The 13,886-nt window shown below is 51.7% G+C and overlaps 1 protein-coding gene across 1 annotated transcript; it reads right to left on the bottom strand.

Annotated features, from left to right (window-relative positions):
• Positions 1-309: 309 nt before the first annotated feature.
• NOBOX (NOBOX oogenesis homeobox) lies at positions 310-6,083 on the bottom strand (the record flags this gene model as incomplete). Its single annotated transcript, XM_081244411.1, has 8 exons — positions 310-611; positions 1,308-1,612; positions 1,936-2,167; positions 2,387-2,472; positions 2,745-2,857; positions 3,165-3,271; positions 3,702-4,259; positions 5,885-6,083. The coding sequence occupies 8 exons, from the start codon at positions 6,081-6,083 to the stop codon at positions 310-312; spliced, it is 1,902 nt and encodes a 633-aa protein (XP_081100537.1).
• Between the last annotated feature and the right edge of the window lie 7,803 nt (positions 6,084-13,886).

Raw genomic sequence — 13,886 nt, forward strand, 5'->3', positions numbered from 1 at the left:
TTACAGCGGACACTGCGGCTCATCTGTGCAGCAAGGCAAGGAAACAACACAAACTGATACAAACTTGGGAGGTGACATAGGCCACCCTCTTTCTTCAGGGCCACCATCCAGAGGTGGGGGGAAAAGGGCAGGGCCAGGCCTCTTCCTTCTCAAATCAGCATCCAGCAAGATGAGTCCACAGAGGGGGAAACGCCCTCCTTCCACCCCCATCCACAGAGTCCAGTCTTTCCTAACACTTCAACCGCCGTCTACTCTGGGGCGTCCCAACCCTCCCCAGCAGGGTGGCCTCTTCACTCCTCGGCCCCAGCACTAGGGGCCACGGCTGGTCTGGTCTTCCTGTCGGCCCTCCTCAGGGGCCGAGGGCAGCTCCACAGCGGCGGCAGGCAGCTCCTCTTGGGCCTTGCTGAGTAGGGGCTCCGCTCCAGGCCTGGTCCCTTCAGGAAGCCGGGCGAGGCCTGGGGAAGGCTGCCTGCTCGAAGCCTGAGCACAAGGGGCTGCAAACAGATCCAGGAAGCAGCCGTCCCCTCCCGGGGGGCCCCCCAGAGCTGGTGGACAGAAGGAACTGGGGAAGGGCAGGTCTGGCAAGCAGGGGTCGTTCCAGGGGACTGTACCTGTGGGATCAAACAGCACAACAGAGGGTAAGTGGGATGACAGGCACCGACCACGCTGAACATGTCCTGTGACAGAGGCCCCTCCCCGCTCCACAGAAACACTGGTTAGGACCCTGGAGCGAGTCTCCCCTCGGGACCCGGCAGGCTCCTGTCTCGAGGTCCTACGGTTGGATAACAGTGACACGAAGTGGACCCGTGGGTCAGGCCGAGTGAGTGCCCTCTCACGCAGGCAGGAGACTGGGAACCAGCATCTTTCTTCCCCTTCTGCTGGAACTGAGTCCTCCTGAGATGGTCACTTCCGGGATTTCAGGGTCCAGGTGGCCCATCGGACACTCACATCAGCTACCACCTATCCCGTGCCAGGTATTTCACGTGTGTTGTTCCTAATGCTCACCAAGCCCTCTAAGATATGGGAATATCATCCCCGTTTCAGAATCCAGGAACCTCAGGAGAGCCAAGAGCTGCGCTGGACTTTAAACTTTGCTTTTCCTCACTCCAAAGCTCTCTTGCTGATTCTTACTCTGCCCTGAAACCTCCAAGACACTTGAGGAAGAAGAGCTTCACAAAGACAAGCGGCCTTTCTTTAGGTAACAGGGATTCACTCACCCCCGTGCCTTCCCGCCAGCTCACGAGGCTCTCTCCCTTCTCTCCGTCCTCTGTCACCAAAGGCCCCTTTCTTTTCCAGCCCCAACTCACCCATGTTCCCAGCGGGTGGCTGCAGCAGGATCTGCCCCGATGGAGGGCCTGGGAAGTGGCCCTGGGATGTGCCCCCGCTGGGGCCATAGGACAATGTAGACAGAGAGTCTTCCAGCAGTGGAGGGGTCAGGGAGCTGGGCATGGGGAAGGGGAAGGGGTGCAGGTATGGAAACTGGGGCTGGGGGTGTTGGAAAAGCTGGCTCTGTGGAGCCTGGGAGAACTGGAACGGTCCTGGCTGGCTGCTGGGTTGATACTCCTGGGGTTCCAGCTCCTCCAAGTACGAGCAGGCGGGGGGTGGCGTGACGCTGAGGGAGGCAGCGGAGTATTTTGCGCGGCTCCGGGGGCGGCCCCACCCACACCGCGCAGCGAGGCCCCCCTCCCCATCTCCGCCACCCCAGGTCTGCTGCCTCCTGTTCTTTCTCCTGCTCCGGCTTCTCCTCGTTCCCGCGCCACTGCTGTGATGTCCCAGATCCTTCGCGCCCCAATCCACGTGCCCTTTGAATCCTCATCGCATTCACTACTCCTTGCTTCTCTCAGTTACCCTCCCCCCTCCCAAGCTCCATCTATCTTTCCTCCTCCCGTGCCTCCCCCAGGGTAAGTCAAGTACCACCGCCCTTAGGTTGCGTACCTCGTCCCCCACGACCCGCAAGGGCCATCCTTGCGGCTGCTCTCGTTGCCCGGGGTATCCAGCAGCAAAGACATCAGCTGGGACGTGTGCACGGGGCCGAGGGGGAAAGGGAGGTTGGCTCTTCGAACAGGTGGGGGGCTGAAGAGTGGTGGGGTCACTTCCATCCTCTGGGCACCCTCACTCTGTTGGGTCGGGGCCAGAGTCTGGTCAGATGTCAGCAGCACGGGGGGCTCTAGCAACAGAGGTCAAAGGGGGGTTGTGAGAGTACGAAAGTGGGGGGCAGCCTTGGCAGCGCTGGGTGTGGTCCAAGTGCACAAAGCCCGGGTCCCCCTGAACGAAACCGTGGGGAGCTCCGGCCACTCCCAGGTCTTTCAAGAAACAGCCCTTTGACTCTGCCATCTTCCGCGCCGCTGTACTCCCCCAGACAACCCTCGGAAGGTGGTCAGCTCACCTGGAAGGGGATCCAGCGGGGGCTCCTGAGCGAAGGTCCCAGGCTCCCGGTCCGCGGGCACAGCAGGTGGCGGTCCGGCTGCAGAGCTAGAGGGAGACGAGTGAAGTCTGTAGCTCGGGCAGTCCCTGGATTCAGACTGGGGATTCAGTGCAGGGAAAGGGACCCAGATTTCCAAACTGTGCCTCCTACAAGGCACTGGGCAACTTCCCAACCCCATGCAGTCAAAATCTCTCTAACCATTAGCCAACAACTCCCTACGCCCAGCCTTCCAGTCCCTTCTCCCACTAGAGCCCAGGATCCCAGCTTAGCCCCCAGTTCCTGCCCACAGGGATGGGCCAGGAAGAGGAGAAAGTCTTACCTGAACTGGTTGCTGGTGGGGCTGAGGGCAGGGCCAGCAGTGGCGTCCTTGCTCTCCTTCCCAGTCATTTTCTCCACTTTTCGCCACTTTGCCCGGCGATTCTGGAACCACACCTGTAGGGGAGAGACACCCGAAGAGCTTGAGAAACAGGGTAGAGCCTGAGGCTCAGTCCTGCTGTCCTATGATGTCTCCGTGACTGTAGGAGGTCACTGCAGCACTCAGATTGGCAGGGAAAGGTTCCTCGAGATGGCCTCTGAGACACTTGCCTCTTCCCCTATTCTAAGGCTGTGGCACAAACAGGCCAGAACACAGCCCCATCTGAGGCCTCACCCCAGCCCCTGTCCTGCTCTGTCTGGCTCTCCCAGAGTGCCGGCACGTGGGTTCTCCTCCACCCCGAGACAGAGGGCCAGTGCCCTTTACCATGATGCGTTGGGGGGTGACTCCCACCGTCTGGGCAATCTCCCGGCGCTTATCGCTGTCCGGATAGTGGTCTTCTTGGAAGAGCCTTTCTAGCTCCTCCAGCTGGTCTGGAAGAAGAAAACACTGGCTTGAGGATGAACACCAGTGATGTGGGAGTAGAGAAGAAAAACAGATGCCCTCTAGATGGGACCGCTGTCCCCACCCCGAGGGCCTCCCCAGAGCCCTGCGACTAAGTTCCCCATTGGGCTGGGGCCTCCTGTCTCTCCGGCTTTGTGGCAAAGCCACCATACTTTGTGTGGTGTTTACTTTCCTGCCCCTCCTACCCCGGGCCCAATTTCATATTCTGATGAGAAAACCCAACCTTTCCCTCTGAGGTCAGAGGTCATGGCCTGCACAGGTCAAGAGAGGACCCAGCCAAGGTGATGTACTAACCAACCACACTCCTCTCTCCTGGGGCTGCTGCGTTCTCTGCTGAGCCCAGCTTTCCCAGAGATGATGCCAGGTCCCCTAGGTTTCCGCTCGCCTTCAGGGACTTACCCGAGCGGTATAGAGTCCGTGTCTTCTTCCGGCCTTGGCAGGTCACTTCCGGGGACTTCTTCTGGTCTGTGTTTTGGCTGTTCTGGGCCAACGTGCTGAGGAGGTTGGCCAGATGGCAGGAGCCCCGGCCTGACCCACAAGGCACTGGGTTGTACGTGGCCCGGGCTGGGTTAGCGACACTGGGAGATGCCGTGGAGTCCAGACCCACAGCGTTAGGCCTTTTCTGCTTACCGGCGGCTGGAGAGTAGGGCCTCTTCCCCAGCTTCCCCTCTCTCACCGGGAGAGGGTGCGCTTCCCCCTGAGGCTGGGGTCTAGGCGGGCCCAGGGTTCTGTCTTTGCGGAGAGCCCCTGAGCCCTGGCGCTGGCCGGCTCTCCCAGCCCCAGCCCCAGCTCCAGCTCCTTCTCCAGGGGCCTCTGATGGCTGCTTCTCCCCGGGAGCAGCGCAGGAGAGGGGCACGTCCTCACTTGGGGCTTCCTGAGTGTGGGGGGCTGAACTCTGCAGGGGTTCCTCCTCCTCCTCTAGCCTGGCAGCCGGGGGCTTGTCTCCACCCTCCTGACCTGTGGAAAGCCAGCACCCCCTGACTTTAGCTCGGGAGAAGGAACAGCCTGGACCAGGAGGGCGTGCTGCTTCCTGGTCTGCAACTGGTGTCCTGTCTGATCTGAAGCTTTAATTTGTCCACTTATCAAATGGGGTAATCATTCCAGGCGCACCTTCCTAACTCGGCTACTGTGAGGGTCAAATCAGATTATCCCACAGCTTGGAAACGCAAAAGCAAATAGATGCAGCCACGAGGGGCCTGAGCTCGCGTACCTAGACAGTAGGCGTGCAATCCTAATTGGGGGGGGGGAACTTACTCTCTGTGAGTTCCCTGTTTTCTCCCCGAGACCTGGAATGTGAGTTTGAGGGACAGGCATCTATTCAGGGGTTTCTAGGGGACAAATGTTGGAGTGGACTCTGGGAAGAGAGAGAGGAATCGATGGAGACTGTGCTGTTTCTCAGACTGGATCTCGTTCCTGCAGCAGACGCAGGCATCAGTGCTCAGGGCAGGGGCACGGCGGGACTGAGTGGTCCCCAGGAGCCCAGGCAAGAACAGCAAAGGAGCTAACAGGGATGTCCACCCTGACCTCCCACAGAACTCACTCGGCCACCCTCCTCTCCCTCAGGCACACCCCCATCCCCTCCCTGCAAAGCAGAACCTCACTCAGGGGCCTCGGGCCCAGGTGAGCGCCCTCCTTTTACAGGTAAGGAAGAGTGACCTGGCTGGCACTGAAAGCTCCTGTCACTCATCCTCCAAGCTTGTCTGTCCTTCTCTGAGCTATGACTGATTCATCAGTTTACCATGTCCCAGGCATTGTGCTAGGCACCTTTCAAAGATTAGTCGAGCATGCATTTAATCCTGGTGAGGAAGGCCTATTTATAGCTCATTCTAATATGAAGAAATGTGGCTGACAAAACTGAGTGGTTTGCCCAAGCTCACACAGCGCCGCGCTCTTGATCACGAGACAGAGTCCTTCCTGGGGTCACCAACCCCGCCCCCATTCCCCTCCCAACTTATTCATAAGCTCCAGATCCCAAACCGTCTCAGCTCAAGGAGCTGCTTTATCATTTCTAACTAAATTGGAACATTTTAAAGTGGATGCTCACTATTAGAGCGAGTTTTTTTTTTTTTTTTTAATGAAAGTTGCATGAGATAGGCTGTCTTAAGAAACGACTTTCTAACAATGTGTAAGAAAGATGTAGGTCATGGGCTAGGGCGCTTGCTTTGTCAGATTGTTTCCTAGGGTACAAGCTGGTGAAAGGGGTTTGCAGGCCTTTATGGCGGCACGAAGCGCCGAGGCTGGATGGTGAAATAGAGAAGGAGGACACACCGGTTTTACAGCATTTTAGGGGCGCTTGTAGCCTAGCAAACCCGGTACACAGTAGGTGCTCAATAAATGCGACGTATCCGGGTGATAGGCCCCGGTAAGAAAGGTGATGGGTGTGGGAACCTAGAGCAGAAGAATCACGGCCCTGCTTTTCTTCCCTTCATCCTCAGAGATCCGAACGCCAAGGATGGGGGGCATGGCGTGGTGGGCTCCCTGGCCCCCCGACCCCTCCAGCCCTTCTCAACTCCCCTCCAACCCCTACCCTCGGCCTGCCGCTGGGCCCTGGGCCCCAGCCCCTCAGGCCCCCGTGCACTCACCCCGCGGCTCCGGGCAGCGCTCCGGGCTGAGCTCCATTGCCTGGACTCCAGCACGCGGCCGCCGGGCTGCCTTTGCGCGCCGCCTAATGAAGCCTCGCGCGCAGGCAGGTGTGCGGAGCTGCGAGCCCGGGGCGGGGGGGGGGGGGCGCTCGCGTCCCCACCCCGCCGCCGGCGAGGCCCACTCGGGAGGGCGGTGCATGGGGCAGCTGCGGGCTGGCGAGGCCCGGGGGCCACGCCGCTTCCCGCCCCCGCCGAGGCCCAAGCCGGGGCAGGTGCGGGCTCCGCTGCGGCCCCTCCCCGGTGGGTGGGGGCTGCACGCGGGGCGTGGGCGAGAGCCCGCCTACGGCGTCGCGGTCGGGAGGCTCGCCCTGGAGGGCCAGGGCGTTCGGCTGGGGGAGGGGGGCCGGCTCCCTTGTCCGGACTTGGCAGTGGGCTTGGTGGCGCCTTTGGCCTTGGAGACAGAGTCCTTCCTGTGGAAGGCGACTTGGGGAGCCGCTTATCAAGGGAGCTCCAAACCCTTAACAAGGGTTGCCCATCTCCCAGCTGCATCGCTGAGGGTTCCCCAAGCCTCAGGATTAATGTGCCCCCAAGACCCCACGCTGATTGGAAGGTCCGTAGAGCACGGAGCTGCCCTCGAGGATGAAAGCGAGCTGGAAGAACCCAGGCTGCAGGGTAAGTGGACACCTCTTGAAGGGGACGCAGGTGCACGCACACAGGAGGCCGCAGGTAAGCTGGGAGAGAGTACTAGCTTGTCAAAGTTTTGTCTCATGTTTCCACCCGCTTGATATCAATTTTTCTGGCTGAGAATGAAGGAGCGTCTCATAAGGGAGATCTCACAGGTGTGATCTTTACAACTCCCAGTTCCTGGAATGTTTCTTGTCTGCTTTATAACATAATTTCAGGATTTAAAATCCTCATGGCCTCTTCCTTCCATCTGCCCTTGAGTGGGAGGTGCTGGCCAGATTGAAACAGGTGCTTGGTGCTGGAGGTTTGGGAGTGGGGGGTGGTCCAGAATAGAAATCAGGTGTTTTGCTTTTAGGATTTAAAAGACTCTGGACACCATGTGCTTTCGTGCTGTAATCACCTATTGGTACGTTTTCCTGTGCCTTAAACTCCTTTCAGGGGCTTGGCCTACACACGTGAACTTTGGAGAATTACGAGTTCTTTCTGAAATATAAAAATTATAAACGAGCTAACTCCATGACAACATGACCAAAATTGCAGGCATCTGGTGTTTCATTCTGATTCCTATAAGACTAATATCCTCTAATAAATGAGGGGTTTAAAAATAGGGCCCAGTTTCAGCTAGAAAGGAAGCATTCTAGGCCATGTGATCAAGGAATGGGGGGCAGTGAAGTCGCTTTCTTTGTGAAACATCATCATTTGGTGGTGACATGGCGGTAAATGCAATGCAATAGTCTGCTTGATTAAACATTTATAGGACACCTACCGTGCGCCAGGCACTGTGTGCAAGCCACTTCCTGCCTGCAGAAGCTTACTGGCAGAGAGGGGATTAGAACAGTGACACAAGTAAATGGACAGTGTCCATACAAGGAGGTCGGTGGTGAGTTAGAAGGGTGCATAGAGGAGCAGGAAGCTCTGCTGGACTCGGATTGGGGGTGGGGCAGGAAAGGCCTTCTTGGAGAGGGTGACACATGAGCTTTGAGCTGAAGTTTAAGGGAGAAGCATTCTTACTGTGTCACAGCCCTGCTTAAACCCTGAAGTGGCCCTTGCCTGCCTGTGTGATAAAAACCAACCTCCCTAACCAGGAGAGGAGGCTTCTGAGGTCTGGTTCTTTCCTCTGAAGCCTCAGCTCGCCTGCTTCCCACACCCAAGTATTCCAGTTTTAATGTCTCTTTTGACCTAGTGTTTTTCAAGGAGTGTTGACCCCCTGGATCAGAATTTCCTAGGGAATTTGTTTAAAATGTGACTTCAGGCTCCATCCCGAGAAATTTTAATTGGTAGGTCCAGAGAGGCATCCTGAAATTGTAACAAGCCCCTCAGGTGATTTTTTTTTTTTTTTTGCGGTACGCGGGCCTCTCACTGTTGTGGCCTCTCCCGTTGCGGAGCACAGGCTCCGGACGCGCAGGCGCTCAGCGGCCACGGCTCACGGGCCCAGCGGCTCCGTGGCATGTGGGATCTTCCCGGACCGGGGCACGAACCAGTGTCCCCTGCATCGGCAGGCGGACTCTCAACCACTGTGCCACCAGGGAAGCCCCCCTCAGGTGATTTTTATTCACGTTAGAGTTTGAGACATTCGTATATCTGCAGAAACAAAGTCAACTAAAACCATCCACGGGGATGGAAATAGGGCAAGTGGATGGTGGGGGACTTTGTGGGGGAAGGAGATGACCTGTTGTCCTTTACTGAGGTGTCTGCTGCAGTGAAAGCGGGTCACAATTAATTTCTTAATAGGTTATCCTATCTCATTAAATTAAGAATAAATCATCCTTCCCTGCCATCACGTATGTTGTATTTCCTCTCGCCGCCTCTTTGCCCTCTGCCTGGGTGAAGGTCAGAAAAGCAAAGGCTCAAATCACCCATGGACTGGACACCACCCTTACATAAAACTTTGAAAGATACAGAGTCCAACTGTATAAAAGGGTTTGCTCTGAGACTTAAGGAATTGGAGATGTTGGCATTTTCTAAACACATAAATAATTGAATTTGTTGGGCGTGGGCTGTGACATCAGGGAAATCGAAGCTTTCTTTCTCGTTCTTTCTCTCTTTCTTTCCTCCCTTCCTCAGTCTTGATATTCTTGCCTTGTTGTTTTGTGTGTTTTCTTTTTTTACAACTGATATAGTTTTCTTTATGTACATGAAAATTCGATTTAATGGCTGCAAGTGAATTTGGTCTAAGAAGGCTTGGGATAGTGTCTTGACGTGTTTGGTTGAAAAGGGATTGTACTTGATATATGCTGTGGAGAGTGCTATCTTTCACTGAGGGAGGCTGCTCTTTATTGGGAGGACAAAAAGATACTGCTTTAGGGGTACTTGGAAATATTTATTTCTAAGACTTGGTACATGGCATCTTCATGATCTTCAGGCATGTTCATATACCAACCTTGTTTAGAGGGAAGGATGTTTTTTGGAGGGGCGGTGCGTGGAGGGGAGGAGGTTGTCCTTAGTTTTCAGAGCCAAACTATACACCACCACTTCCACCCTCTTAGCAAGAGCCATTTATTCCAACATCTTTTTCTTCTCATGGGTAGGAGAATGACAACAAAAAGGAACAGGTCTGATGCTCCTAAAGGGTATAATTAATCTTTTTTTTTTCCCCATTCTATGTAGAGTTAACCAACCATACAATTCGTTTAAGCAAGTGAAATAGATTCTTGGTCCTTCCTCCCTCCCTCTCTAATGAGAAAAATAACCAGTAGAAGGTGGTTGGCTGAGAAAATTTTTCAAAGCAGACACACAGGGTAATTCATTCTTCTCCTACATGTCACTCCTGGGAGTGGGCAGCAACAGGTCATTGGAAATCCTGGGACCAGAGGCAAGAATACGGTTGTGAAAAGGCAGAAATCTGAACGGGCCCTGGGTCGGGAGAGCACAGTCCCAGCCAACACGGGAGGTAAAGGCCCCAGGAAACAACCAGGAGGAGAAGCACAGGTTCGGGGACCAGGACGTCCTGAGCCCGAAGGAGGCCCTTGGCCGGATGATCAGATCAACGCCGTGGGCTCACCATGACAGAGCTGAGGGTGCCAGTGACGGGGGGAGACACTGGGAGTTGCCAAAGTCTCTGCAGATCTGCTTCCTTTAGAAACCCCGGGAAAGGCTGGTTGGAGGTGATGGGCATTGAGGACACCTGGCTAGAGCAGGAACTTCCCTGGCGGGGAGAAAACAGGTTCTGGCATGAGTGAGCCTGATCACTTCTAATCCCCGTGCCCCAGACTCCCGAGATTTGATGCATCTAACAAGAATAGTGACCGTGTCTAAGCAACGTGGTTGCTGCTGCTAGTTTTTAATCAGGCCGTCCTCCTAATAAATCACTATTGCTTGTGTTTTGTAATTTACAAAGTACTTTCCCTTCCATTCTGATCCCCTCCTGATGTACCTATGTTTTGGAGACAGACTGTCTTTTTTCTGCTCTGTTCTGGTCTCCTCCAGGATTGCAAAGCTGTAATGCTAACTATAGCCTGGTATTCCAGACCCCCTCCAAGCCCAGCCCCGGCCTTCCCTCATCTGTGGCTGCTGTTCTCCTCCTCTCACCCCACTCACAGACCCCCGTCTGGTCTCCTCATGATGTCCTCTTGTTCTAATCTTGTGGTCCTCTCTCAGAATGGCCCCCGCCTTCTCATGCCTCGGGACCACAGAGCACCTTGTTTTATAGGCCTGGAACATCATCCCTTCCCTTTTATTTCTGTTAAAGTCTTACTCATACTTGAAAGCCCAACCCAAATTATCTCTTTCCTGTGAAGCCTATCTTAGCTTTCCACCGCCAGAGGAACTGCTCCTTCCTGTCCTCCCACTGTGCCGTGTTTACCTTGATATTACATCACCTAACACAGGCTGACCTGATGAGAGCTCTGTATGTTCTCCACCGGATGGTGAGCTCTTACATGTGTTAACATACATCTGTGCATGCCAGGTGCTTTCTACTTGCTCTACAAATATCAGCTCATTGAATTCTCATGACAACCCTATAAGGTTCTGTTGTTAGCCCCATTTTATCGAAGAAGAAGCTGTGACACAGAGAGCTTAAGCACTTTGCCAAAGATCACACAGCTGGTAGGTGGCACACCCAAGATCTGAACCCGGTTGGTCTGGTTCCCGGCCATACTCCTAACCACTAGGCTTTCCTGTTTATGTCATTTATATTTGCGTCAAGATCCTCCAGGGAACTGAATGTCAATATTATGACATAGTATGAGTGTGTTTCATGTTTGGTAATTGCAATCATTGTTGCTTTTGTTGTGGCCATCCATTTACAATGCTTGGTGTCAGTCTATTTATCTCTTGTAAAAATAAAATACAGTGTGTGTGTGTGTGTGTGTGTGTGTGAAAAAAAAGTACAAAGTTTCAGTTATACAGGATAAATTGAGGAGATCTAATGTACAGCATGGTGCCTGGAGCTAACAGTATGTATTGTATATATAAAATTGGCTACAGGGTAGATCTTATATTAAGTGTTCTTATCCCACACACAATAATAATGATAAAGGGGTGCGAGGGAACTTTGGGAGATGATGGAAATGTTAACGGCCTTGCTGATAGTGATGGTTTCATGGTCATATATTTATCCCCAAACTCATAGAGTTGTATACATTCCATACGTATGATGTTTCAAATGTCAGTCATAATTCAACAAAGTAGTTTTAAAAAGTAAAAAAAAGAAAAGATCCTCCAGGGCTTGGCATGGTGATTTGCACATGGGGATCAATGATTGTTCGTTGACCAGAAGTTGATCACCATTGTCAGGAATTAGAGGGCAGTGTGGGGAGGTAAGTGGCTATGGCTATGGCTGTACAAGGGAGCAACAGTGATGGAGCCGTTCTGAGCCTTGACCGTGGGGGTGATCGCGTGAGTCTACACGTAAGATAAAATTGCATAGGACTAAACAGAGTTGACCCTTGAACAACACGGGTTTGAACTGCACCGGTCCACATGTGTGCAGATTTTTTAAAATAGTAAACACCATAGGACCGCATGATCTGTAGTTGGTTGAATCTGCAGAGGTGAAACCTCAGATAGGGAAGAGCCACGGATACAGAGGCCAACCGTACGTTATACATGGATTTTTGACTGTGCAGAGGGCTGGTGCTCCTGACCTCTGCGTTGTTCAAGGGTCAAGTGTATATACGTATACACACACAAATGAGTGTGTGTAAAACTGGTGAAATCTAAATAAGGTCTGTGGATTGTGCCAATATCAGTTTCCTGGTGTGATACAAGATATTTCCACTGGGGGAAGCGGATATGAGATCTCTCTGTATGATTTCTTAATTTAACACTTAACGTGAAACTACAATTATCTCAAAACTTAAAAGTAAAAAACATATATATGTGTACATACATACACGTACATATATACATAGACGTGTATATATATATAGACGTGTATATATATATATATATATATATATTAATCTCAGTGTTTTGACCACAAGTTTAGTTTTCCTGGATTCAGTTAAGTGTAATTGACAGAAATAAGATTTCGTGTAGTGTAGCACTCTTAACCTTTTGTTGACCGTGATTTTAAAACATTTAGATTTAAATTATACCTATTTCTTTAAGCGGGCTGTAGACAGGCAAGCAGAAGAATTTATGTCTAATTTGTTTTAAAAGTAAAATAACTCTGTCTCTCTTAATAGGAATGCAAACTTATCAGGAAAATATTGGTAAATACAGAATGATTAGAAAAGAAAACAGTACAATTTTCCATCAAACAGTATCAGTTGTAGACAGTTTGGTACCTTTCCTTACAGTATTTCTGCCATTACTGTGTTTCGTATATGTTCTATATGATTGTAATTATACTCCATATATAATTTTGAGCATTCCTCCCTGCAAAACGTACTGTGAGAAGCAGAGTCCTTTATTTTTTTTTCCATCTTAGGAACTTATTGTGTGACCATACTGTAATTAACTATTCTCCACCTGTTGGCAAACACTTTTAATTTGAAGGTCTACATTTTTTTAAATTAAAAAGCAAATTTGAAATAAAGCTTCTAATTCTTTTTTTTTTCCTCTTACAGACTTAAAAAAAAAATCTCTTCCAGTTGGTGATTGATCTGACCTATGGTTTTTTATAGTCCCAAACCCATGAGGAGCCACAAAGTTGTTTATTGCACAGAAATAGGCAGCCAGGCTGGCAAGTGTACAATTAAAGTGCTTCATCAAGGAGGGGCCTGAAATTCTGAGGTCCTAAGCTTGACTGGCCAACCGGGCAGGTCTAGTGAGAGTTAGAAGATCCCCAGAACAAGGTGTTTTTCCTCCTTTGCTGGCCTGGGGCTACACCTCTGCCAGTGGCTTGACTGACTTTTCTGGTGTTCAGGTGTAGGGCCGTGGCTCCCAGGAGAAAATGCTCTGCCAGGAGCCCTCATCGTGCAGGAAGAGAGTTCTGCCTTCTGGCCAGGGTGTGGTCCTCACTGTTCTATTGGTGCTTTTAGGATGTGGACTCATGTCCCTGTGGGCTTGGAAGCCTTTGAGCCTGTGCGTCTGGTACCCTGTGACCCAGGTACCATCCCCTCCAGGTCCAGTGAATAGTGTGAAAGGTGGGGCTGTGTCGTGGTCAGCAGGCTCCTCTGTGCTTTGGGCCACCAAACTTTAAAGTCCACCCACATTAGAGTGACAGTTCCAGCTCTTTGGAATTGAAGATGAGCTGCCCTTGTCTTGAAATGTCTCCTTTCTCCTGATATCAATCAAGGGCAAGATCAGTAGTGCAGGGTAGAAGCTAGCAGCAACTTCCTTTGCATGCAGGAGGGGATGGTGAAATATCAGCCATGCATTTAAATGGGGCAGAGAGATGAAATGATAGAAGACTAGATTGATTAACCGAGAAATAATTAGGCTGGAAAAACCTGTCATGCAGCTTGCTGGAAAGACAGGAGCAACCGTATGGGCTGCTAGACCCAGTCTTCAGCTTGCAAAAGGCTTTTGATTGTCTCTATCTTTTTTTTTTTTTTTTTACAATTACACGTATTTATTATGTCATTATTATTTCCCACTAAGAATTAGGGTCACCGAATAATTTGTTTTCTAAACTGGTTCATTTTTTTTTTAAGATTTTTTTTTCTATTAGTTTCTGCTTTATAACAAAGTGAATCAGTTATACATATATATATCTGTTCCCACATCCCTTCCCTCTTGCATCTCCCTCCCTCCCACCCTCCCTATCCCACCCCTCCAGTCGGTCACAAGGCACTGAGCTGATCTCCCTGTGCTATGCGGCTGCTTCCCACTATCTATCTACCTTACGTTTGGTAGTGTATATATGTCCATGCCTCTCTTTCGCTTTGTCACAGCTTACCCTTCCCACTCCCCATATCCTCAAGTCCAT

The sequence above is a fragment of the Mesoplodon bidens genome, assembly GCF_964165515.1.
Source record: "Mesoplodon bidens genome assembly, chromosome: 9".
In the NCBI taxonomy this organism is placed as follows: Eukaryota; Metazoa; Chordata; class Mammalia; order Artiodactyla; family Ziphiidae; genus Mesoplodon; species Mesoplodon bidens.